The following is a 27,203-nucleotide window of genomic DNA, read 5'->3' as shown; positions in this document are numbered from 1 at the left end:
GGCCCGGCTCCAGGAGCCGCGGGCAGTGGGTGTACTGGCCCAAAGGACAGCGCGGCACTCTGCTGGCACGGAGCGTTCGATCGTGCGTGGGAAACGAAAAACAGCCGGGCGGAGTTTAGGACAGTCAGCTCCGAGTGCTTACAGAAAGTGCAGAGTAACGTGCACCTGGGGACTTCAAGGGTAACATCGCCTTATATAAACAGCCCCTCCGGCTCCTTGCTAGAATTAGTTAGGCTGGCTAATACAAAAAAATCCGAAGAATGGCTTGTATTACAAAAACAGGTCGGTACAAGCTAAATGAGAGCAATCCTGAAAGCGTTTCTGAAGGCTTGTACTTCAGTTTCTCCATCATGACTTGCCTAGAAACAATGCACGGGGAAACCCAGCCAAGCTTTTCACCGCCTCCCGCATTTCTACCAGTGTCCCAAACTGTTGTGAGATCCAAACGCAGGAGCAGGCACACGTGCATTACCCTCCCGAACGTCTTCAGTCATTGTCTGGTGTGCAGGTTTGCTCTTCTCCCTCAGCCTTACTTGAACTCCTGAATAGCACTAATTACTAGAAGACCTGAAAAGTATGGACATCATTATTGTTACCCGATTTTACAGAAGGGAAGTACATGAAAATTGAATGACCTGCTCCGTCTTGCTAGGCAGAACAATAGCAGCAGATCCAGCCCTAAATCAAGATCCTGTGTCTAAGCAACACGAATTCAAACTCAGAATGGTTCATGAATTTACATGTCAGCCTTGTATGTCTTAGTCCCTTTCTCTTTACAGCAGACAATGGGTGGAAACAGACTTGCCCAGCTCATCCAGTGAGTGTCTGGACTGGCTCAGGGGGCAGGATGTGGACAGATTGCCTGGGTAGCACTGAGCAGTGCTGTTGCCTATTGCTTTCTGCACTGTTCTCTCTGCTGATTTGTTTTCTGTTATAAAGTCATTGACTTTGAATTCTGAATTGCATTTTTCCACCATCCACTCAAAACTGAGCTGTCAAAAGAGAGAAGGTAAGTGTCCTGCTTCTCCCAGTGCTTCCTAGGGAGGGCTGGGGGAATCTGTTGGTGTTATAAACATTAGCATTCCCTGTTTGTGGAACTGTATAGATTTGTACTTTCCCCTGCCCATCTCTAAACTGTTTTCCCTTTATTGCTGTTCTGTGGTGCTTCTGTATAAAAATCACAAAGCACTTTACAATCACCAAACTGTTGCCAACTGAGTTTTTTTAGAATATGACTGTTACAATTTTAGTAGAGGTTTATTGGTGGAATATTTCTTTCTGTTTTGTGAGTGTGTGGATTTGATCATGCTTAGTACACAACCAGTTTAATAGGTTCCTGAGTATGTAGGAAGATCCTCTCCCTTATGCATGAATAGAATCATTCTTTGGTTAATGCACCTACAAAAGGATGGGCAAGAACATCAGACTGACTGAGAGTGCTGAGACACTGGCTGTTAATTCCCTTCCTTTATGAGAGTCTTTCTCAGCAAAATTAAAGACAGAAACACTTAAAAAATAACACCATTGTATTAAAGTGACTATTAATAAGTCAGTGAAAGACAGATTCAGCTTTGGAAGTACCTTTAACCTCCTTATTTTGAATTGGTTGTCTAGAAACTTAGTACCAAGAATTATGAGTAACCACCTAATTAAGCCAAAGTATGCTGGACCCAATGAATGGATAGCAAAAGGCCCTAAACAAACAACAAACCAAACCAAAACCCGAACAATCCCCCAAAATCCTCAGACTGGCCAAGTGATTTGCCTCTACTTATGAGATGCCTGTGTTAGACCTGATATGCCAAGTCAGGTCCCTGTAGTCCTAGACCTGTGGTCTTGGTGGCCACCCCTGCACTTCTTACTCTGTAATAATGCTAGAATAGGTCTTGCTTACTGCAGGTATTGGTATGTTTCTAATTTCACCTCATTTTTTAAATCACTAATAGTTCAGAAGAAGCTTGGCAAGAACAGCTACAGTTTAAAGAATTATGTGTATACTGAAAATACTGCACCTGATCATTTGAGGAGATTTACCTCCAAAGATTTATAGATGAGGGATAGAGACTTGTATCTAGGTTAATGTTCTCTAGGAGTGCTCATTTCTCCAAATTGTTTAGAGAACAATTCTTCTGACCTATTTGAGATATGTTTCAGAGTTTATGATGTAATTTATCTGAGAAGTGCTTGCTTTCATCTTTCCCATAGGTGGGATGTGGATGTGACATGCGCAGCTGTACCTGTCTGTAGTGGAGCTCTGAAGTTAGGCTAATGAATTCTACCCTTTCTGTCTACTTGACAGGTTTAGGTCTTCAAAAGCATTTCATATAAAGAAAATAGTATGGTGTTCTGATTTCCTACAGGAAAGATTCTTGAACAAATACACCGATACTGTAGAAAATTAATGTCTCAAGGGCCACAGTTGTACTTTCACTTCCTTAACTGGTTTGGATGAGAAGTGTGTTTTGTGAGTAGTGATATCCAAAAAATGTTTTGGAGTCTTCACTCCCTGAGGATAGATTGAACTGACATATGCAGTACAGTCTAAAAGCAATAATCTACTGGCCCCCCTTGCTGATATTTAGGGTTCCTCCCACTTCTGTCTGCGATGAAAACCCTCGGAATGCAAGGGGGTGGTGGCTGCTGCCTAGCTAGCATGGCTGAGATGTCACAGCTCCTGTTACAAAGGCTTCTCCCACTCAGAGCTATGCTGACTAAAGCCTCAGCAAGTAAGAGCACCGAGAGCAAGTGCCAAAGCAGGACTGCACAGGATTTTAAGATTCTGTATCCTCCAAGAATTGTCTGAACAAGACAAGGCCACATATGAGATACTTGAACAGTCATTTAAAGGGATACTGCTGAAAATTGCCCTGCTGTTTGAAGACACCTGCTCTGTCTTCACAAGTTACACAAAAGATTATTATCACAGAAAGAGATGAGATGATAGGGAAAAACATTATCCCTTTCTCTTCTCTCACCACTTATCCACAGACTTACTAGCACTTTAAACACTCAGTTGTGCTGCTTCACTTAAAAGATAGCAATTTGAATTTTGTCTCTATGAAGCTTGAGAGAAAAACTTTACTTTCTATAGGAGATGATCATAAAACATTACTTGGCAGGAAGTACCTGGAGTTATTCAGGATTTGAAGGCTACATTTGAAATCAAAAGTCATTTTAGAAAAAAATAATGGGCTTCTTTGAAGTATATTTAAAAAAATTACTACAGATTTTGTGAGTTCACCTGCCATTATAAGGTCTCTAAACTTCCCTGGGCTTCCACTCCTCCTGCCCTATCAAAAGACAGCATAGCCATCCTTACACTGGATATGCATTTTGACATCCATACACCAAATGGTGCATGAAGAGTAGTAGTGAAACTGGAGATACTGAAGTTCAGCATTGCAAATCACAGTGCGGATGCAAAGCTATAATTGTGATTTCAGAAAGAATTTATGAAACTCTTCTACCTGAATATTGTCATCGTAGAAAATAATCACAGTAAGCTAAAGCCCCAAGGCAATGAATATTCTCTTGCACATGGAAAAGGCTATGCAGTGGTGTCGAAAAACCTGGATGTCTTCTTAGTGTTGAGTCAAAGCTGGCTCAGGTTCTCAGGTGGAGGCATTCCAATGTGCTTCATAGTGACAGTGATACTTGGTGAATGATGTGACTTTTCAGTATGCCTGGGAAATTGGCAGTGTGCAGCTCTGTGTTAGCCAGTGTAAGTAAATACCCACTGAGTCAGTATTAACTGATGCAAGCTCTTTTTTCATCTTGGGTATCCTCCTGGAAGATGTCATTCCAGTAAAGCTAGAAAGCTTTCATTGACTTTCAAGTGCCAGAATTCACTGTGAAAGCATAAACCCCTAAAGCTCTTCCTTTTCTGAAAAATGAAGCAGCCTCCTACCTGAAGTGAATAGACTTTCCTTTGCCTTCCTGACCATTCGTACGCTGACTCATTTTATCCCTCTCAGTTTTATAAATGGAGTTGTCTTTCTGAAGGATGACCATTTGTGGTTCTATGCCTATTCTAGTCCTTAGGTCCAGATCCACGAGGGGACTTGTGTTTTGCCATGTCTTTAGGTTAGGTGCCCAGCTCCAGCATCAGAGATGACAATTCAGTTAAGTTTACTTCAGCTCTCTTCCTTTACCATGTGGTATCCCAAAAGGCATCCACTGTAGAGAAATGATGCACAGTATTACAGTGGAAGGGAGAAGTGCTTGAAGGAGCCCAGAGAGACAGAAATTCAGGATTTCTCTTTGGTAGGAGACTGCCCTTTTTGCTGGAATACACTCCTGTACTCTCCTGCCCGTACTTTTTGGTGTGCCTGTGGGAGGAGTGGGGAATGGCAAAAGACATTCTAAGGCAATTTTCCCACTTCCTGGCAGTGAGTCTAACTATTACATATAAAGCATGAAGAACTAGATCATCTCCTTTGCTGACAGTTTAGTTTGATTCAGAAATAATCTAAATGCTGTGCATTGTGCTGACCTTGGGATAAAGATGCTTACCGGATCAAGGTCCTCAGGGATTTAGGTGAGAGCATGTCGAACTAACAAATCTGAAACAGGTGGAAGAAATGAAAATGTTTCAGCACAGATCAGACACTGGTGCTCATTTGCTTGCATAGGAGCAGAAATTAGGAAGATGAGAAGTACCTAGTGTATATCTTGTGAATCTGTAAACGTTAGATATCTAAATTCTACAAAAGTGAAAATTAATTGTATAAAATCTTTTTAGTGTGGGTGTCACTATATCTCTTCTCCTTATAACAGTGAAATAATGTAGTAAGATTCTAGTCTCATGAAATATGAGCCAATTGCTTCAGAGAGGTAAGGCTTTACTTAATTGGATTTCTTACTGAACAAGGTACAGCACTCCACAGGTAAGATGATGAAATTTCACTTTGTGGTTAAACATTTGCCCTGGTTCTGATTTGTGGTGAAGCTGTGGGACTTCCTGCCTCAGGACTTTCTGCGTGCAAAAGACTTTACAGAGGTTTAAAAGGCAAGTGGATAAACTAACTGAGGAAAAAAAAATCCATGGAACATTATTAAATACACAGGCAGCACTTCTGGTGCAGGAGAATCAGAATATCTGTGTCTGTCTTTTCCCTTCCCCCAGTCACTACTTTCTTGCCCTGTTTTATTACTTATTCTGAGTCACCTGATGCTGGTTGTTTAAGAAAGAAAGGATTCTAGATGGATCCTTAGACTCATCCTCTGCAACAGTTTGTACATCCCTGGGCAAGGGAAGTTTCAGACTGTCAGCCAAGTGCAGCAGCAGCAGCAGCACAAACAGTTTCAGTGTAAGTATGCTTACAGCAATTTCCCTTTGGTTTAACTCTATTGACTTCAAGGAATCTATTCTTGATATGCCCTAGTGTGAGATCCCATTAAGGTATGCTTACTTCCTTCAGGAACAATGCAGTCTACCAGAGGAGTCAAAGGAGATAGAGAAAATGACTATTTCCATAGGAAAACTGTTTAGAAAGTTTTAACTAGGACTGTGGCAGCCAGGGGATTGTTTCTTTGGAGTTAAAGTCAAGGAAACTGACTTACATAAACATTCTAACAGTTCAGGGGCAATTCATTCTGCATTACTCTTTCTCAGACTGGTTGGTTCCTATACTGTGAAATAAGCATTTTTTAAAATTGAGCAATTTCAAAAGAAATCAATACAATAGATGCTTATGTCAGTGCTAACAAAGTCTCATTCAACTACAGTTTACTCAATCTGCTGATTACAAATGGCTTCAAATAAAATTTCTAAGAAGTACGAACATTATAAATGTGTCAGTATTTCCATAACAGTTATCACATAATTTTTGAAGATCTGTTGTTCCATCAGCACTTGATATAGCTTTAAACTGCAGGACTTTGACTGACTATATTTTTGCAATCCTACTGCAGAGAGACACCGCATCTTAAAAACTCTTTTTAAACACTGCTTGCTTGCCTGTTTTTCCCCCATGAATAAACTTTCCTCCCCTTTTTTCCCCTTTTTATTTTATGAATAAAAATTTAACAGCTGAATGTACTTTTCTCTGCTTATATCACATATTGATTATTTGGCTCAATCTATTCTAAGCATTAACAATCATGATTTTTTTCTGTTACGAATGCCACTATCAATCTTTAATCCTTATGCAATAGAATAAACTTGTCTTCTAAGCATAAAAGATATATATATATTTATAGTCACTTAATAATGAGTTTTAACATTTTGCACAAATCTGCCTGTTGATTGAGTTCTACTCAGAGTAGTTTTAGAGAAGCTGTAGTTTAAAATGCCTTTAAAAATTCACCAGATAACTGGACTGTAAGTCATACCACAGGCCAACAGTCGGTGTCCTATTGTGCTAAATGCTTTGAAAACAAGTAGAAATTAAAGTTCTCTGAGCCAAACAATTTATGTTTGAAAGAGATGATACCCATCAGTAAGTGTTCCAAGAACAGATTGCCGAGTATTAACAACTGTTGCCAACCAATACATTAAGTGACTTGGTGCTGCGCCCGAAGACTGGAAACACTGTGTTCAGTGCTCCCTCCCTTCATGGGATTGGCCATTATGTTGGGAAAGGATATCAGTCCTTGCTATGAATCAGGCTTGTCTGTCCCCTGAGTAGGGAACATCTACACACTGGGGGATCCAGCACAGCTAAGAGGTGTGATACTTAGGGGAAACAGTCACCTTGCTTTCACTCTGTTGCTGCACAACTTCCTGTGGACTGGAGTGGAATCTAAAGCTGTGTTCCTGCATCCATCTTTCTGGAAAGGAGAAGAATGTTTGCTTTTTGCTTAGATCTTGAAAGTAACTGAAAGTAAATGAAATGTTTGAAATTCAGGAAAAGAAACATTGAGCAACTTAGGTTGCAAGGGCCTTCAAGTCACATAGTCCAACTCCTGCTCAAAGCAGCTACCACTAGGCCAGTTTTAAATATGCCCAAGGATGGATATTCCACATCCCCTCTAAGAAACATCTTCCAGTATTTGGCCAAGCTCATGGTGGAAAAATTCCTTGTATCTGGATTTTCACATATTGCAACTGGACACATTGCCTCTCACCATTACCACTCTGCACCGATCCAAGATCTCTGTAGGATTCCTTTAGGTACTTGCAGAAATGGGCGAGTACAGGCAAGAATGACAGTTTGGCACTTCAAAGAATTGTGCTGGAATAGAACCAAATAACAGCATAGAACATCTTGGATGATTTGTTTGCTTTCCACACTGATTCCAAAGGTTCACAGAAGTACCTAAATATCTGTATGGCCACTCCTATGAAAACCATGGAGCAAAAGGAAGTGCTTTATAATTTTCAGTCTGGCCTTATGCATAACAAGAATAACCCAATCAAAACATCATAGGTGGCAGAAACATGTTCAAACCACTCAGTAATTGATCTCTCTAATATAACCACTGAAGGCTGTAGATTAAAACTGCCCCTGGGGGATTCTGATAAAAATGTATAGATTGGGATTGGGTATGGAATGTGAAGGAGACTGCTAAAACTGTGGGTGCTGCTGCAGTCTGTAGGGCAGCCCAATGATATTCATTGGCAAAAAGCTTTGAGGTACAGCAAAGGTTTCAATAGTCCTTGTAGCTGCTTGGCATCAGAAGGTACAAGAAATGGTTTACAGCCCCCTCCCTGCTCTGTTCTTGTTCTGTGGACTGCAAGAGTCAGAATGGTGTATTTCAAGAATAGGCCTCTGGGAAAGGAATCCACTTAATTTGCCTTCCCACGGAGATTTCACACAAACAGACATTAAGACTTGAAAGTTGTGTTATTTCAAATATAAAAAATTAAGGGAAAACATATCCCAGTTAGAGCTTACAGGGCACAGGTAGGAAATATCATGGCATTAGTATCCCTTGTGCAGATCAGATTTGATAGCTCTGGTGGAGCTGAAGTGCTCCATTGCTGTGCCAACAGAGAAACAACCATTTGGGACAAGTATAACAAGGAAATAAGATACTCTAACCAAGTGATCTCTTCAAAGCAACCCTATCAGAAAGATATTGGACCATGACTCCTATTTTTAGTGAGGAATCATATTTAAAGTCTAATGTTAATCTGTCCTCTTGGCCAGTTAATACCAAACATAATGCTAGATGTTTATATAAAAAAAACCCCACAACAACTGCAACAACATCTTTTGGTACTAAATCCCAGGCATTTAGTGCAACACATAAGCTTTAGACTTTCACTCTTAGCTGTACCACAAAGTGCCCTTACAGTGTTTGATGGGAACAAACCAAATTAATGGAGCATCACTGTATTTTAGGTTTGGGTAAGCTGCTGCCACTGGGCTTTGGAATGTCTGGGGACTTTTCTGCTTGTCTGTTGGTTAAAATCATAAGGGTTTTTTTGCCAAAGTGTCATTTGATCACAGAATAAACTGCTCTTTCCTTTTCAGAGCTGTAGCTGAACCACTGCTTGGAATATAAAATACTAGCATGTAGTTACTAATACACGTGATCTGAGAGAGTGGCACTGAATGTTGCTATAATAACTGCTGAAGGGTTTGTGAACTTTGGATATTTAGCTGCATTTGTTCGTTATGTCCAGCAATATTTCCACTCTCTTTACAATTAAAATATTCTGGAAAAAATACACATTAATCTTCAAGCTGTATGTGCTCAGAATATTTGCTTACATGCATTTATATACACATTTAAATATTTTTGCCTCAAACTGCCTTTTGAATTTTATGAATCATAAAAATATTATTCCCTAGTGATTCCTGTGAAAGTTCACTATCCCTTATTTGTTCCTCTTGCTGTAGCATAAGAAAATACCCCAGATCAATGTGTTTTGATCAATAAGTTATCTACTTCTGCTTCTGAATATATCCAGGAAGACAATTTGTTTGGCAATTACTTATTTTTTTTGCAAGTTGAGTGCTCTCAGAACCTGGCTGTGATTAAAGCTGTCTCTTGAGAACATCCAGGAGGGTTTTTAGCACAGTTCACTGATCAGAGAAAAATGGTGTCTCATGCTGAACAATGATAGTGAATTTGGGAATCAACTAAGAGTTTAGACATTATTTAGCCAATAATTATTAATTATTATTTTGTATCCTATCAGGTGGAAATCCTTGATTGGGAGACAAAGAAACAGCTATGCTTCCTAGATAAGGTAAAACAAAAATCTGTTTAAAAGGCTAGGTGACTTTTTAGAAATTATAATCTCTTCTTAAGTACACTTAGTGTTTATGAAGGGTATTTTGTCTGCTGATAGCCCTTCTTTGGCCCCTTGCAACGATTATGCAAACTTCTTACTGACTACTAAGTACTTCAACCCTTTTCCAGAAGAAGCTTTTGGGCAAAAAGCACAACTGCAGCTGCTTCACTATGATGGTGCCAGTTGTTTCTTACTCAAAAGTCATCAAATTGTCATTGCTATGGTAGTAACTCTTGATCACTGCTAAAGAAGCTGCCTCTGAGACAGGTGTCACAAATCGTCCTCCCTCTTTCCTGTCAGAAGTACTTTGAATCATCCATACCAATACTAGACATCTGTGAGAAAGATATTGTTACATTGTCTAAGTCACATTTCTATCTGACTTAATAGTCTTACACCTAGTAATTTTCTTTCAAAATATGCATCTTACATATGCAATATTTTTGTTGCCTAGGTGGAACCAAATGCCACAATTAGGGAGATCAGATTGATGTTCCATAAATTATGTGAGTATAACCTCTGCAGCAGCTCACAACACATCAGAATATCCAGTATATAAACAGGAAAAAACTGCACAATTTGAAACATGTGGTGTACACACACATAGTTCTGATAACCAACACAGGAATGTCATCACAGATTTCAGTATAATTATTTTATACTGTCTTAATATGCTTCTGTATTTCTTTCTGCTGCATAAATCATCACTGATACTAACACTGAATAAATATTCATAAAAATCTTTAACTAGAGCTTATGTTGTTGTATTGCATTCATTATAATAGTGGATGATCTAAACCAAACATTGTATATCACACAATTCTGTATGGTCTTACAGATCCTCGGTGGTATCCAGCAAGGCAGTCAATAAAACTTGATCCAAGTAAGTACTTGTGAGGACTAGAGTAACTAAACTCTGAGCAAGGCCCTGGCATGAAATGTGTACTTTTCATGGCTATTAGCTCTTAAGAATGAGTTTCCAGCTATATTAATTAGCAGTATGAAGGCTGAAAAGAATCCAGAACAAAAGTAATTATTTGGAAGTTCTGAACAGAGTTCCACCCATGTCCCTGCTCCTTGGTAATTAACTCAGGAGTTTGTCCATTGTTCCAATGCACTTTCTAACTACTGAGCACTTTCGCTTTCAAGACAGGCAGCACAGAACCTAGATATTAATTTCCCTTAGCTGCAGTGAAATCATCTCCATGGTAATGCTCAGCTGGGAGTACTAAAAAGGCCTATGAGTTTGAGCTATCAATTCACATAATCCTCTGCTCTCAGGCAGGAATTACAGTTCTTTTGAGGTAAGCTAATGCAAAACACATTGCCATGGATGTAGGAATTGCTGACAAAGCTGATGCCAGCTGGCTGACTTCATTAATACAGTTGTAGGTATTGTTACTAGAAGCCTCTCAGTACGTGGCCTGGGTGCACAAAAGAAAGTCTCATGGCCAAACTTTTAATTCACCTCAGCATTCAGTATAAAGTACAGCACTTTCTTCCTTTGCTTTCATTGGGCATAATTTCATTTAAACAGTCCCTTAAAATTATATTGGTGAAGATTAGTTCATTGTGTAAAATCTATCCCTGGAAAACAGATGCATGAGTATCTTATTTCCTTCTTCGAAGATCTACCTTGTCAGAATCCTCTGTGAACTTATGTTGTGAGATTTGCCATGAGAAAATGCTGTCCTTCCGGAGATTCCAAATCCAGGCAGTAAAACCTTGAGTGCTAGCTCAAGTCCTGTGGAATACCTCCTAGCTGGTTGGTTGGGAAAAAAGTAAGCAATGAAATTCTCTGTAGGAGAGCCTTTCAATCACAGCTTATCCTATCTTCTCTCTGACCATGAGCAGTGAGAAGAGTAGAAGAGAGTGGAGAGAGATAGAGGTGCAGCTGACTCAGAGGTCAGTGAACTATGGTAAAGGGTAGTGACCTGTCAGCAAATTCTACTGTTAGCAGTGATGAAGCAAGTCTACTAGACCAGGCAGACCCATAGGATTGAGAATTCTTCTGTTTGATGTGAACAGAGGATCCAGGCTTATATGTGATTACAGGGATAAATAAAAATTAAGTATAAACATTCTGAGTCTGTTTATTGAGATTCCAGTAAAACCCATGTCATATCAAAGAGTCTCACAGATTGATTAAAGCACAATATAAAGCTAGTACACTACCAAAGTTGACTTGAATTTCACTGAGATGTAATTACTTCTTTCCTTCTCAGAAGGAAAGTCCCTGAGGGATGAGGAAATCCTGCAGCACCTCCCTGTTGGCACAACTGCTACCTTATACTTTAAAGATTTAGGGCCACAGATAGGATGGACTACGGTGAGCTATGCTTCAAGTCTGAGCCATTTTAATGGCTGTTTTTCCATAATTAATCCTTGCATCACTTTTTCTCTCTCTCCAATATTTCTGCATGATGTCTGCTTTGATAATGAATGCATGCAATGAATCCTCATTGCTTCAGTTCATTTAAGCACGGAAAGCAGTAACAGATACACTGAATGCCTAGCTCCCTGGGCAGCAGCAGTGGAAAACTTGCCGTAAGGTAGGTTGGCTCTACAGAAATAATGTGCAGATTCTCAAATAGATTTAGATGTCTACTGCAAAATCAGTAGGATCTGGTGATGTGTAAATGCCTGTGGGGATCTGCTTCACAGGACCTGTGTAACTCCTGACAAAGATTAGGATTATACACCTAGGAATTTGTCCTGCAAAGGGGAATGTGAGCAGCTTCACATGTCAGTATTTGAAGTGACTTCAGCAAGAAAATGCACAAAAGTAAGGTCAGTTAGCTGTCTGCACATGACTGCATCCCAGGCTAAGGACACCTGATAATTTCTGCAATATTAGCAGCCACCCACAAAGACCTTGCATATTTACTGTCTTAGCTGAAATGCAAATTCTATCACAACTCACTTGGCAGGCAACACAGCACTGCTGTTTTCGCAGTGAGGTGACCAATGACCCTTCCAGCTCTTTAGAAGGTCCTTGCTGCACATATTACACTGGTTCCAATAAAACAGCACAACACTGAAGGGAAAATTACCCCATAATTTCAAGCCATATTTAGCATTTCTTAGCTATGAGACATTAATAAAATCTTGTGTTGATGACAAATAGCAAAGACAACATGGATAGGAGGTAAAATAAAAAAAGTCAAATGTTCTGCAAGACTGAATCTTAACATCATTACTTGGATGCAATGCTGACAAATCAAGCTGCTATTATACAGCAAAAAACCCAGGAAGGCAGGCAAAAGCTTCTAATGGCAGTGTAGACTCCTAGACACATGTGCATTAATATATACCAAAATATCACAGTGCGGAGTAACACCAGACTTCTGCCATTCCATAATCTTTCTTTCACATTCTGCTTTCCTTGCCCTTCAAGCTACTTCATTCAAGCATAACCCAAGAAATACTTCAGTATTATCAAATCAAAAAGATGAACTTACCTACAACCAAGTCTGATATTCACCACAGAAAATGTTGTTTGTTACAGAAGTCAATAACACAACTTTTCTGAGTATCAGAAAGACTTTAAACACATTAAAAAACAGTGATTGGGTTTTTTTGTTTTGTTGTTTGGGGGTTTTTTTTTTGTTGTTTGTGGGGTCTTTTGTTTGTTTGAGGTGGGTTTTTTTGACAGAAGAACAATCAATTTCCATTCTTTCTCCATAAATGAGGTATGAAGCTACCTCCCTCACTTCTAGAAGTGTGAAAAATTCAACTTTTAATGTTTGATCCAAAGTTAACTTCAATTTAAAGTGATGTTCTGAAGAAATGTACACCCATCTGACATGAAATCAGGTTAGATAATAGCTTCTTTGGTTTAATCTCTCCTTTTTTTCCCCTTTCCTTTTATTTTCCTCTTTGTGATCAAATTAAAGATTGTTTGAACATTGAATAAAATTATTGTTTCCCAGGACAACTGCTATGCTAACTGTTCACACAGTTACTGTGAACACTGACAAGCTGTGTTTCCAGTTTAAACAAAATTCATTCAGTAGAAGCAGAACTCCTTTGTCAAGACAAAATCTTCACCAAATTTTGTTTTAAACTCAAAGCAAAGCAACAGTTTTTGAGTGCAAGAGAAGGCTGAGAGCTGCATAAATGTAATCTTGCATGCATGTTTGTCATGATCTCTGGGCTGCCATTATTAGATTTTCATACCCATACTGTGTCTGCTGCACTGGCAATGGCTGTTTGAAGGCACCTGAGGTAAATCATTGCTAAATATTTCCATGCATGTCTACCAGTTTCATAGCCCAAGCCCAAACCTGCTATTCCCTCCCTGCCTCTCGGAATGCCATCCTGGGTCAGTGAGGTGTTTATCCCTCTGCATTATTTATCTCAAAGAAACCAAAGCAAAACTGTCATCTAATTCAGCTGTCTAATTATTTTCTCTCTTTTTGCAGGTATTTTTGATAGAATATTCAGGTCCATTGTGCATCTATTTTCTGTTTTATTTCCGCATGACTTTTGTCTATGGACTGGATGAGAGGTTTACATCAAGTTCGCACCCAGTAGTTAAGTAAGTCCATTTGCAGGCTTGAGTAGTATTTCTTGTTAGCATTGTAGTCTTATTCCAAATGTCTTGCCCCACTTGGTTTTTTAAGCACTCTTAAATGCTTTTGTCTTGCTGTTTCTAGCTTGGCATGTATCTGCCATTCTTTCCACTACATCAAAAGATTGATTGAAACAGTATTTGTTCATCGGTTCTCCCGTGGGACTATGCCACTGAGGAATATTGTGAAGGTAAATTGTGTCAGAATCTATCCATAGCCCCCCCAGTCCAACCTATGCAGCCTCTGCAGCACAGATGTTTTGGTGTGGCTTTTGTAGCAATGCACAGCAAATCTCACCCATACAGCTGTAGTTCCTTCAGAAGATTACTTAATGTCACTATTATATAACCCACATGTTGCTACTCTGTTATTAATATGATAGGCGTTTCATTATCTTTTAGAACTTTAAACCTTCAGCATATCCTTCCTTTTCACTCCAGTGAAACACACTTGGGTGTGAAGGTTTTAGTAGCAATGTTCAGTTTTAAGGTAGCACAGCCAAGCACATTGTTGGGAGGGTTGTTTTGTTAAAGAAAAAAAAATCTATTTTTTGTAACAGTCATTTTACATCTTCTTTGCCCCCAACACTCTCTTTGCTGCTAAGCAACTGTTGATTTACCTTAGACCCAGCACAAAGCAGTTTGGTTGTGCTGCATTTTCTTCTCTGCTGGAGCGTCCCCTGATGTTCTGAGTGCTGCTGTGGCACAGGGCAGCTGTTGGGGTGCAGAGGCCCTGCTTCCTAGGAGTCTGTGAAGTAACACAGTGACTGCACAGTTATGAATAAACTGTAGTTACTTTACAAATGTTTGCAACAGGGTACACACGGGTAATCAAAAAACACACCTTATACTCAGGAAACCAAGAAATTATAATCTCACCTGGAAAAGCATATCGTGTTAGCATTTGGATATTCAACATTTGGCATTTAGATAGTCCCTTGGAATTTGAGTTACAGTAGTGATACTCCTACCAGCTGGAGCTCTACCTTGTGGCTAACTCCTTACAGCTGTTCAGTGGCTCAGGTGATAGCTTCATGCTTTTGAAATGGAAGGAGGCTCTGTGGCCCTCTGAAAGAATCCTCCTTAGCAATTTACTGTGCTTCCTGCAGCAAGACTGCAGGTGGTGTTAAAAGGGTAGCAGATCTCTTGTGCTTGACACAACAGTAGCTAATGCATGCTGAACAGCAGATGAATGAGCAACTTTACCTTGAAAAAAATATCTGTTCAGTGTGATAAATCCTCTTTTTCTCACTGCCATCTCTGACAGCTACTTGTTCCTTTCAGACCATACAAAGTGTTGTTGCTAAAATTGCAATTTGTGCCAGTCATTCTGATCACTTCCTCTTTTCCATCTTCTCAGGTTGGTGGCACTTGCTTTCACCTGTAAAGTTGCTCACAGTTCTTATTCTACCTGCTTAGCAATGCTTGGGTTCGATTTGCTTTTATAATTTCTGACTTTGGCGGTGTTACTCCAAAATTGTGCCAGTGAGAAAAATATCACATCCTCTTCCCTTTTTTCTCCCACATGCAAATGGTAGACAAACAGATATAAGCAGCTTATTTCCTAAGTGCAATGGAATGCTACCTTTACAGGAGACACTTCAGTCTCAATAAGCAGAGATCTGAGACAGGAATTGATGAGATTTGCACTTTTCATCCTTTGTTTACCAAATGGAAATAGGAATAAATTATGCCCCACAATGAAGCAGTTCATGCTACATAATAAGACACTATAATTCTTTCTAAGATATGTGATTTTTCTAGGCATTGGAAAAGTAGAATACCTGATTTATCTGGGCTTAGTAAACAACTGGCTCAGGATGAATAAGACAGAGATTAATACAAACATTTTGTGTTGATAAGGGAACTAATTTAAGGAAAGATGGTTATGGTGGTGTCAGAAAAGTATCTGCCAGACATTTAATGATAGGGAGGGTACCAGTGGAATTCCTCAAAGATTAGTCTCATGACTAGTCTTACTGAACATTTTTGTGCGTAGAAAGAAGGGATATCATTGCTTTCTAGAAACACCTGAGGAAAGAAAACACCAGACCAAAATAAATACCATGGGAACCTGAAGACAATATAACAAGACAAACAGAAGGATACATGCAAGTCATAAACATAGGCAGGACATTAAGAAATAGAGATTGTCAATTGCAGTAGAGAAGACAAAAATCCTAACCATAACTTTGTGAATTTAGGAATAATTTATTTATGGGATTCCTACAATATCTGTACTTGATCCACAACATTAGCTTGTTGTAAAGCTTTATTATTCACCTGGAATATGAAAGATTCACAGAAACTCTTTCTTTCTGCATGTATTCTGCTGTTCCTATCTGAACCTCACTGGAGGCCTCATGAGCAATAAGGCTTCTAGTGGCCACTGCACATTTGTAGTGTCACTGCTGAGGTCCTTGGCAGTGGTAGACCCCACGCATCTTAAAGCTCCTTTTCTTATATCTGAGGAATACTCTTGCAGTAAATCATGCTCTTTGGCTGAGTAGTACTTGTTCAGTTTAATTGCAACATGTATTATTGGGGGCCAAGCCATGATAATTTATTAATTTAATTTTACTTCACTGAAATTCACTGCCATATTTTCCATCCTGTGCCAAGCCCTGAAGTTATGGAAGGGTTTTTCTTAAGATTTTCCAAGACTGCAAGAAACTGTTTTCACCTAAGTTTGTGCAGCAGTTAGTACGTTGTAAGTGATGATTGAAGAATGTAGTGCTAGGAAGGAAGCAGCAGTTTATGGATAGGACACTAACTAGATTGACCTTCACTAGAGTCACTCCTCTGGCTTTGCTGCATTCCCTGGGGAAAAAGAAGTCATCACAGGGAAGTTACTTAATTTCTCTGCACTGTTGTCCTACCGGATCTGTAATTATAGGCTAATAATTAGCTCTTTCTCATCAGTTATCTATTAATATATAATCTCAGAGCAAGAACATACTATGTGCTTGTATTACAGCATATCCCAAAGGGTATCCATTTTGTCTAAGGTCTCTGGGCACTTCAGTGCTTCATTTAACTCTGAAAAGAGACTGGAAATGCAACTGAATGTTTGTTACAACTGTTTCCAGCAGATGAGTGGGCTTACCCCTCATCAGAATTTTCAGAAAAATGCACCATCAGACACTGCAGTCAACTAGGTCAGGTTGCAGATGCTGAGGTAAATGCTCTTCCATTTCATTCTTGCTAGAAATTCTGGTGTATACAGGGGGAAGAGACTGAAAAATTCAAAGCAAAAAAAAAAGCTAAACCAGTCAAAACAGTAAAAAATGCAGCCTTGGGTAAGAATTTTGACTTCATGAGCAGGAAAGAAAGGCTGTGAAGGAGAAAGCAGGAACATCTAGAAATGTCTAAGGTATAGGAACCTATTGGAAGGCTAAGAAAAGAGCATCATCAGAGTAAGAAGATCATTGTTCTACTCAAGAGTGAAAATAGGATGGAAAGGTAAGGCAAAGGAAAAGAACAGGAGAAGTGGTGAAAGGAAGATAAAGAGCTCAGTTTTGATCTTGCTGAAGACCAGGTGATAAACAAACATGTCCTAAAACATTAAAAACTGAGGCATTAGGTTTGGTAAAAGAAGAAGACTCAACTGATGAGAGGCAAATTTATGAGTTGTTGATGAGGGTTAAAGTCTGTCTGCAAGAGAATAATGCCTAGAGGTTAGAGCACAGAGGAAGAAGAGGAATGGGCCAAGAAAGGGCCTCCTTCCTACCTACATATATGTAAAAGGGAGAAGATAACCTGTCACCAAGATCCTGAAGCAGCAATGAGTCTGAGGAAGAAACACACTGTAGGCAGGGCCAAGGAAACCAAACAAGAGGTAAAAATTGGGATTGTAAGTAGTTTTTTTCAAGGATGAAGCCTGTGCACAAGCTCTGAGATTGGTCAGGAATGAGTCAATGGAGCCATTAGTTACAGCTATGTTATCAGTGTTCAGAGAATGGAGGCTGGATCACAGAAAGACAAGAACAGCAGCAAAAGGGACAAACTAAAGACCATGCAGTGAAAGTGCAGAGGAAAGCATCAGGTATGATGACTTTAGGTAGGAAAAGTTAAAGCATGGGAAAGAAAGAAAGAAAACTAATGGAGTGAAGGAGGGGATAACAGGTAAGAGATTGGGCAGTACAAATAAGCAGGGAAGAGAGCACAGTGCCTAAATCTGGTTTTATAGAGTCAGCAAAACAAATCTGTCTTTAACATACAGTCTGTATGCACTTCAACTTTGCCCAATGGGTTGCCAGACAAAATAAATTTGTTTTCAATAGTATGATCATACCTTCTAAAATTGTTTATAAATTTAAGAGCTCCAAGATATTTGAGAGGAAACCTTACTCTATGAGCACTACTTCCTTTCTGTTATTTCCTGTTATCTACTCCCACCTTACCACACTTAGTATTGAAATTTTTGTTGTATTACAGCAAGTTGAAGGATTAGCCCAATTCATTGTCATCAACAGTCCTTGCAGTGAATACTGGCCTAGAGGATTGTACTAAAACAACGAAAAATTGCCTGTTTTTCAGAACTGCTTGTATTATTGGGGATTTGCAGCTTGGCTTGCTTATTACATCAATCATCCTCTTTACACTCCTCCTTGTAAGTAGCAACACAACCCTCAATGACTTAAGTACTTATGTGTTTGCATACTACTACTAATCCCATGTAAATTTCTTTTTTAATAGCTTATGGGAAAAAACAGATAAATTTTGCTGTGATCATGTTTCTGGTAGGTTTGTTGCTCTTTCTATAAAATGCTAAAATGTGTCTCTTTATTTCTTCTGTTGTATAAGTGGAGGAGTGAGTAGGATAAGCAGATACATAATACTTGGACATTTGGGATGGACTACTAAAGCTGACCACTTGCTTGCAGAACAGATAAATCAGTCCATTTTTTAATGTGATTTTGTACACAGGGGAATATTTTGATTCAGTATCCATTCCAAGACTAGGATATTTATCCATTGGGATGATCTCTCACAATCTTTAAAAGAAAGGTGGAACTACGAGTTTGTGACACTGTGTTTAAAAGCCAGTGAGTTTGTTTTGTGAACTGTTGATTGTAAAGGATCACAGCAGGTCATAAAACTCAGAGAACTGGCCAACTAAGAAAGCATGTTGCTGATAATTTCCAGGGATAGAGGTGCATTTTCCTGAGCTTCAGAAGCATTTTACAGCTTTCCTTATGAATCAAAATTCTACAATCACTGTTCATTCTCACAGTTCCTAGAAGCTTTTCATACACGCAGAAGCAATGTTACTGTAGCCAAAAAGATGTACCCATTTTCCCCATGTATGTGTAACTTGTTTAGAACATCAGCTGTTCACTCGCTTTGACAAACTAATCATCTGTGACTACAGGATCTCAAAGCAGCTTCCCAGTATGAAAATTCTTTGAGGTCATAATCTATTCACATTTTATAGAGAGATTCCTTACCTGAAAGCACAGAACTGGGAATAAAATGCAGGAGCTCTGACCACTAGTCATTTGCTTTAATAGTTATGCATTGCAGACACTGGAGAGTGTCCATAATCACATCAATGGCTCATTTCAATATACTTCCTTCATAATTGATTGGGGAAGCATTATTTAAAACCAGTGGAGGAAGCTAGGTCAATTATATTTCATGACTCATATAATTTATACTCTAGAGAAGAAAACTTACTTAGAGTCCAACCCATATCTTCCTTGGGATTTTAATAACTTTTGAGAAACCAAAGCTATGCAAATCCATTTATAGGTGTTTTTAAAGACATAAGAACAACAAAAAGCAAGTATCTCCTGGGTTTACTTTTATCCCCTTTGGTTTATTTAGATCTCATGGGGATTATATGAGTAGTAAATTTGATCTTTTGGACACAGAGTCCACATTTTCTGGAAAACACCATAAGTATATAACAGAGTATAATACAGACTCATGTTTGAATGAAGATACTCCATCCTCCTGGCAGGCAGCAATCACAGTTAAGGTTATTAATTATGTTTACAGTAGATTGTTTTCCTTTTTTAAAAAAAAATACTTTAAAGCACCCCAGGAAATGGCAAAAGGAAGAAAACCAAATAGAAGGGAAGCACATTTTTAACTCTGTCATACTTTTTCTTGCAGCTGTGTGAAGCTGGCAATTTTTCCATTCATGTTGCACTCAGTGACCTCCGGAGAAATGGTAAAAACTGCATGATCATTTTTCACTTATGCACAGCCATTCAGTACTTCTTCAGGTACTCTGCCTCATGAAAGACCTGATCCTGGGGGGTGATGATACCTGTCAGATGTTTGCCTTGGGATCACAGGTTGCTCAGCACTGTAAAGATTGGATTCTGATGAGATAGTGCGAGGAATCCAACACAAGAATGTTGAACAACACTTCTTATTTTAGTGTAATGTTTATTGGTAAGGGTCAGGTTGTGTTGGGGGGAGCAGTTATATTGGTTATGCTGGCAGTGCAAAAGAAAACTACTAGTACAAGCTGTGTTTTAGTGAGCTAGGGAAAGTAATCTCACTGGCTTCTATAGGGGCACAAGGTCTCTGTGCAGGTCAGGCATGAGCCAAACATCTTGCAGTGATCAACTATGGCTGCTAAAATCCCATTCTGCAACAATCTGAGAAAACCTTTAACTTCTAAATTTAAAACTTGAGGTACCTCTTCTTACAGGAGTAACTGTGATCAAAGGCATAAGTAGATGACTTTCTAATGCCCAGAACATTTCCTTACAGTTATCCTATTCCTTCTCATGAGTCCAGAGGTCATCCTTTCGTCCCATATCCTGCTTGTCCCTGTCACAATCAAGAGACACAGGAGTAGGCAGAGTTGGGTTGTCTTTATAGGAAACAATGTATTTAGGAGTATGAATATTTTGTGATTTGTTTTCTAATCTATAGGATCCAAAACCCGTAAGATCCCATATCCAACAAAGAATCCTTTCACATGGCTGTTTTTCTTTGTATCTTGCCCTAACTATACATATGAGGTATGTATTTTCAAACAAGATGTTCAGATTTTAGTTTTGCTGAATATATATTCATTTCGTTTGGGATGTTAAACATGGAAGAAACCTCTGAAACAGTTCAGCTCAATGCATTTTCCCTCCTCCCCTAAAGCCCATCAAATCAGATTGTGGATAGAAACTTGTCTGCTCTTCCTCCCCTCGAGACAGTGCTGGTGGGGCTAACCTTAGACAGCCCTGACTCTGGGCTTATGCTTCAGTGTGGCTGCTAGACAAGACAGATGCACTAGAAAGCAGTGCAAATTCTGCAGCCAGGAACAGGGAGATTGCCACTGTTGCAATGAGGAGATGGGGATGTCTGGTGGATTTATAAAATAAGAGCCAAGAAATATCACAGCAGACAAGAAGATAATGGTCAGACAAATAGAAGATGCTGTGACAGAGAAAATAGGCCCAAATCTTCTTCCACAGTTGCTTGTGTTGGTGGTGACTGCTTTTGAAGTTCAAATCAGTTTATAATTTCATATTCCTTAATCAAGAGCCAAACTCCTGACTCAGTTCAAAACCAGGTAAAATCAGTGCAACTCAGTGTAGCATTCACTTCTGTACAGAAGAACAGCATTAGGTTTTAACTTCAGTGGAGATTAACAGATGTTCGTGAGAACAGCACGTGGCCTCAGACTATAGAGAGTTACCATTCCTAGCACTGATGGAGGTCTGACAAATGCAAATTGGACAGAGAAACAGAAAGGACACTGTTGTATGCTTAAAATTTTGTCATTCTAATAGCTATGGAATCAAACACAAAGGTTTTGTTTGTGATAATTAGACACTGTTCACCTTTTTGGCTAAAGGTTATTAACGCTAGAAATTGATCTGTCTGACCTTGGCTTTTTTATTTACCTATACTAGGACAAGGTTGTTTTTGATCAATAGAGACATAAATGCAAATGCTGTCACCAGAAATATTTTAAATTTCCTTGGCCAAAACAGGTGGGGACCTGGATCAGTTTCACTATCATGACTCAGTGTCTTCCAGGTGAGTAATGTTTTGGTACTTCAGCCTGAAGTGATGTCAGCAACAAGAGTGTGTTCTTAATCTGATAATGAAATGTATCTTTTTCTCCTTTCCTTCCAGTGGGGCTGTTCACCTTGCTTTGCTTCATTCAGATGACAATCTGGGCAAAGGATAAACACTGCACCTATGTACGAGAATTCAAGGATTATCCAAGTCATAGAATGCCAATTATTCCCTTTTTGTTGTAAAAAAAAAGGTTTGATTTGAATAGTGCACAGAACTTCAAGAAGAAAAAGCTCGTAAACCTGCAAAATAAATTAATTAAAGGATTTTGGTGCATGTTGAATCTCCACTGCTAAGGGAAATTGTATGCACTTGAAAGCTACACTTCTTGCATTCAAGAATTCTCAACTCAGAAGCACCTTAAAAAATAAGGCTTCAATGCACAGCTGGTGGTCAGAAGTCTTTGCAGTTCACTGTAACTTGATTGACTTAGATTTTTCTGTACAAGCCTATTTAGATTGATGGATCAGAAATACTGAGAAGTCTGTGCTGAAAACCAACTCCAAATTTAGCAGCAGCATTCTGCAAGACAGAAGTACATTGGAATGAGGACACACCAGCTAACTACTAGAGCTCAGTTTAGCCAGCACGACCAGCTGGCCTGAAGACAGTTGCATGATCTGCCTTCTTTGACTTGAAGAAGAGAGTGTGCTGCCTGGAGGCAGGTGCTTTGTAACAAATAACATAACCAAAGAATATGAATGGTTCCTGGAATAAAGAAATAGGCAATATCTCAAATACCTGATTTGGGTCTAACCCCTAATTTGCTGAAAGAATCTGAAGTAAGAAGTATATGTAGTATTTGTGAATGTAAAATCCTGTGTTGCTGGGGATTTTTGGCTGGTTTTGGTCTTCATTAGTAAGTTGCATACTAGTAAATAAGGTTCAGAAGCAATCTGATCTATGCTATATCTTTGAGATTTGTTTCCATATAACTAGTCCTTATTACACTAAAGGACCTTTTACGTTAGCCTTCTCTGAACAGCTTTTAATACACTTTGTAAATACATGAAGTGACTGCTAGTCCTCAGACTGCTAGCTCCCTTCCTATTTTCAGAGCCAGGGAAAAAAATCAGATTTTGGACTTACTGTGTTTTCTTTTTCACAAGACGTTCAGTGGGACTTAGTTGGGTTTTGTGTAAATCTAGCAAAAAAGAACTATTGAAATCTATTTGAACGACATTTTAAACAAGGTCTTTTAGAATATGAAGAGAATGCATAGATACTGTTTTGTTTCACATTTAGTTTATTTATCTATAATGGATGTATAGAAAGATTTTTGCAACTATTTGTAAGGGTGAAATATGCAATAAATTCTAGACTGTATTTTGAAATCAGTTGAAATAATTATGGCAAAAAGAGAAGGCTACAGCTGGTTGCTGAAGTTTTGTGATATGTTGTACAGTACACTGCAAGAATGTCCTTTTAAAAAAAATCTACATCAATTGAAGAAAAAAAAACTTTTCAAAGCAAAAATACATGACCCAGATTTTATTTCTGCATAACATATCTTAGAGAAGATTTCTTAGAAATTATTAGATCTGATAGATAATTGAAGCAATACATCATTATGAATTTGTTTTCAGTATTGTTTTTTGCACTAGTTTAACTGTGAACCTGGGAAAAGAGCTAAATGTCAAATGATTTCCCACTGAGTGCAGTGTGGAGTACAAGCAGGTTGAAATTTTCCTTCAGAGGAGAGAGAAAGCACATACCCTGCTCACACTTTACACCCACTTAATGTTCAGTCTCACAAGAAAGAAGAAAAATTTCATCTTGTTTAGTAACAAAAACATCTTTTCAGGTCTTCATGAGAAAACAAAACTTTTGGCAGATTTGGACGTACTCTCTTTTTAATCTCCATTTTGACATTTTGCCTCTGTTTGAGACAACTTGAAGATGAGTGTGAGATCATTTTAATTAATTTTTTTTAAAGCAAGTTTCTTGTCTGGGTCTGAGATCTGAATTAATTCTTTCCATTCTTGCTGAGACAACCGTCTGTTTTCACTGGCAGCCTGGTGAGACAGTGAAGCAATCTCCCAGCACTCACCCCATCAGCCAGCACTGATGTTCTGACCTTGGTAGTCCTGTGCACTCAGCATGGCAGGAATCCATGTCTAAGCTGGGCAATGCTTTCTGCCTTGGGACCTGTGCTGGCTGGTAGCATTTGACATAAGAGTTAAACAAGAAAAACCTACCAGCCTGAAAGTACCAGCTAGAGAAACTGTCATTAATGCTTTTTATATGTCAACAAGGAGGAATGAGACTTCTTGTATCTTATAATGAACTTTATGTTAGGGCAAGATTTTATTCTATAGCAAGGACCTACCTTTCCTTTGACACTGTGAGCATGTAGTGTTCTTGGTAGAGCAGTAGAAGTTGACTGTTGCTGGGGCTGCTGTTGAGAGCACAGGTGCTCAGAAAAGTGAAAAAAAATCAGTGTACCACTGAATGTGGGAACCTTTGTTTTACCCTTGTTCTGCTCTGGTATGGCACATCTTTGCACTGTGCACACACTAAGCACTAGTGACTGCAGGAGGAGTCTATGCAACTGCCTGCTTATGCCCAGCAGGGCACACCTTTGCTTCTCGGCTGGCTCCAGCTGCACGGGGGTGCAAAGGAATTTCCTCATCCTCCATCTGCTGTTTAGCAAAGTTCACAAAAACCTGTGTGAGAAAAGCAGAAAATGTCACCATCTCATCAACCGAGATGAGTTAGTCGAATGTCTCTGTACATTTGCATCCTCTTGACCCCTCTGCAGGAAAGAGACAGAAAGGGGAATCCATGGACATCAAATGAACCAAGACACTGTGTTATCAGCCAGAATCATCAATTCCTTCTTTATTTTGATAAACCTCCCTGCAACTTTCTTCCTTGGAGCTTTCTTCCTTTGGATGTATTTGCTTGTAACTAAAATCCTATTTTTTAAGGAGGAGTTGAGTTCAGCAAGGTTTGCATGGCTTGCACAGTGTAAGCAAGTTTGTTTGTGAAAGGAGACAGAATATTTTAGTAGGAAGATGAAAGGAGCCAGGAATGTCTCTCTAGCAAGCCCATCAAAGCCACTTTTGCACATGTGGACCCTCAGTTACTTAGGAAAGCAGGCAGATGGAGCCAATACCCTCTAGCAACTGGGTGCTGCCAAAGTCCCAGTGGACTTTCCAGGTTCTGTGTCTAATTGCTCGTCACAGTATCTCTGACACAACACAGTCCAAATCTATTTTTAAAAAAAAAGTTATTCTCAGCTCAGCCTCATTCTGAACGGCTGACCATGCTCAGACTGCTGCTCCTGAAGGAATGGGTTGTGTGAATTTGGTCATCTGGAAAATGCTGTCTTACCAGCTTTCGAATGGCACCTATTTACACAGGGAATTAGTTGCAAATCTATACTGATCCACACTTCTTGATGAGAGCCCTGGGAATTTTGCCCGAGAAAGAGGTACAAGATAATTCTCTGAACAGTTTGGTCCTTCAGTTGTTTGGATACATCCCCATTGTGTTGCCTAATTCTCACCAGAAAAACTTTCTTATGGATGTTTTACTTTTTACTCACCTGATCTAAAGTTGTTTGAGACACAGAATATTCTTCAATATGCAAGTTTTCCTTATTGGAGATTATTAACCGAAAAATCTTAGCCAGGGAGGAGGAGCAAATCTGATACTGCAGCATGTTGTAGTGTTTTTCTCTCTGTAAACTCCCTGGGAAGTTCATGCGTATGAATTGCTCAGCAGGAGTAGGATCTGGAGGCAGCCCAGACTTCGGAGCTTTGATTTTCAGAGTGACAATGTAGCCGTCTCCAAACCTGGGAAGCACATGATGATTTAGGAATTGGATGAAGAGATTGTTTCATTATTCACGATGGAAATTCATTTTCTGCAGCTATGAAAACATTAACAGTATCTGAAAGATACTGCAAAGATCTAGCTTTGAAGGAAATCCTGTATTTGCCCTACAGGAGTGATGTGTAGCGTAAGAGTTGAAATGAGATCTGCTCAGATTGTCTAGGATACACAGAGTTGCACACAGAAATGGGTCTGGTTAAACATTGAATTTCTGTATTAAGAATGGTACATGTCACATATACTAGATTTTCCCATTAAAAACACCACAGAAATGTTCCACTTACTTGTATTTTAGCTCCTGAATTGTGCCTAGGCATTTGAAGGTACCTTTAACCATGATGGCTAAACGAGTACAGAGGGCTTCACATTCTTCCATACTTTCAAAACAGAGAAGAGGTATTTGAGATAAAAGCCAGCAGATGAACTTTAGCTACTCTTGGATTCTGAATTCTAACTCTTTTTACCTGTGTGAGGTTAGAACCACTGCTCTCCCATCTCTGAGCACACCAACAATGGAGTCCCACAGGAGGCGCCGGGACTGAGGGTCCATTCCCGTAGTCGGTTCGTCCTGTAAGGGAAATATTAGGACAATAGAAATCTGAGAAGCAGATGAAAAAGAGAATTTAGGATCCAGTCATCGTTTCAACCTTAGCATATAATTGCTTCTCTACTGAAATCTGTGCCTTGAAAAAACACATATACCTTGAGCAAGTACGAGTGAATGGATACCAATGGACTTCTTGGCACAAAGCAATAAGGAAACAAGTACAAGAACCTGCAGGTAAGAATACAATGCTGTCTGTGTAGGGCACAACTGCAGGGAAGGGAATGCAGTGACCATTATGACAAAGGTAAACCCTAGTCTAGCATCTTGGATATCTACCTAAGACAGAGGTGGACACTTCAAATAAAATCTTCCATTTCTGAGCAACAATGCTTGTAAGAGGAGAATTACTTACATGAACATACAGGACATTTTTCAATTCAAGGAACTAGTGAAGTCACCCTGATTTACATCAGCTAAGGGTCTGGTCTTGCATAAATCAGTTAACCCAGTTAGTAACAAAGAATGTGAAAAAAAATCCAGGATAGAAAATTTCTATTGAACATTTTGTCTTAAGAAATTCTGAGAAAATATTATATCTCGCTGTTTACTACATACAGGCAGAATACATGTAAAGGCATTATTAAATAGCATAAGGGACCATGCTACTAAAATTTTATTAAATATTTATTTTTAGCCTACAAATTAAGGTGGTACAGTATAATCTAAGTAAAGAATTTTGGTAGTAATTTCATATACTATTTCCCTTTAGATATGCAATGATCTGATATTTTATAAGAACTACATTTCAGTGTTTATATAGCTTAGTCTAAATTTGTATGATTTATTCCAAAGATATTAAAGGCTGCAAAAGAGTAGCTTTCTTCCTGTTCTGCTAGATAAAGCAGCAAGGTATATGTTGGAAGATCGTATTTTACATGAGTGACTACGCTTTGACAAGAAAAGGCAGACTGAAACCAAACATGGATTTAAATTCAGATTTATAGAAAATAAATATA

At 39.0% G+C, this 27,203-nt stretch overlaps 2 protein-coding genes across 2 annotated transcripts; one reads left to right on the top strand and one right to left on the bottom strand.

The window, feature by feature from the left end:
- The first annotated feature begins 260 nt into the window (after positions 1 to 260).
- Positions 261 to 22,061, top strand: TECR (trans-2,3-enoyl-CoA reductase). The gene is made up of 13 exons (XM_009074774.1): positions 261 to 434; positions 9,092 to 9,142; positions 9,642 to 9,693; positions 10,026 to 10,070; positions 11,413 to 11,516; positions 13,612 to 13,727; positions 13,846 to 13,951; positions 18,300 to 18,372; positions 18,459 to 18,502; positions 19,881 to 19,938; positions 20,655 to 20,743; positions 21,713 to 21,758; positions 21,858 to 22,061. The coding sequence occupies exons 1-13, from the start codon at positions 261 to 263 to the stop codon at positions 21,983 to 21,985; spliced, it is 1,086 nt and encodes a 361-aa protein (XP_009073022.1). The 3' UTR covers positions 21,986 to 22,061.
- Positions 22,062 to 24,343: 2,282 nt separating this feature from the next.
- Positions 24,344 to 26,208, bottom strand: LOC103802302 (retinal-specific ATP-binding cassette transporter-like; the record flags this gene model as incomplete). Its single annotated transcript, XM_009074763.1, has 4 exons — positions 24,344 to 24,466; positions 25,351 to 25,600; positions 25,925 to 26,017; positions 26,105 to 26,208. Coding segments are annotated over 4 exons (570 nt in total), but the record flags the coding sequence as incomplete, so codon positions are not given.
- Between the last annotated feature and the right edge of the window lie 995 nt (positions 26,209 to 27,203).

The sequence above is a fragment of the Acanthisitta chloris genome, unplaced genomic scaffold, assembly GCF_000695815.1.
Source record: "Acanthisitta chloris isolate BGI_N310 unplaced genomic scaffold, ASM69581v1 Scaffold42180, whole genome shotgun sequence".
In the NCBI taxonomy this organism is placed as follows: Eukaryota; Metazoa; Chordata; class Aves; order Passeriformes; family Acanthisittidae; genus Acanthisitta; species Acanthisitta chloris.
This window is presented reverse-complemented; position numbering and strand designations above follow the sequence as displayed.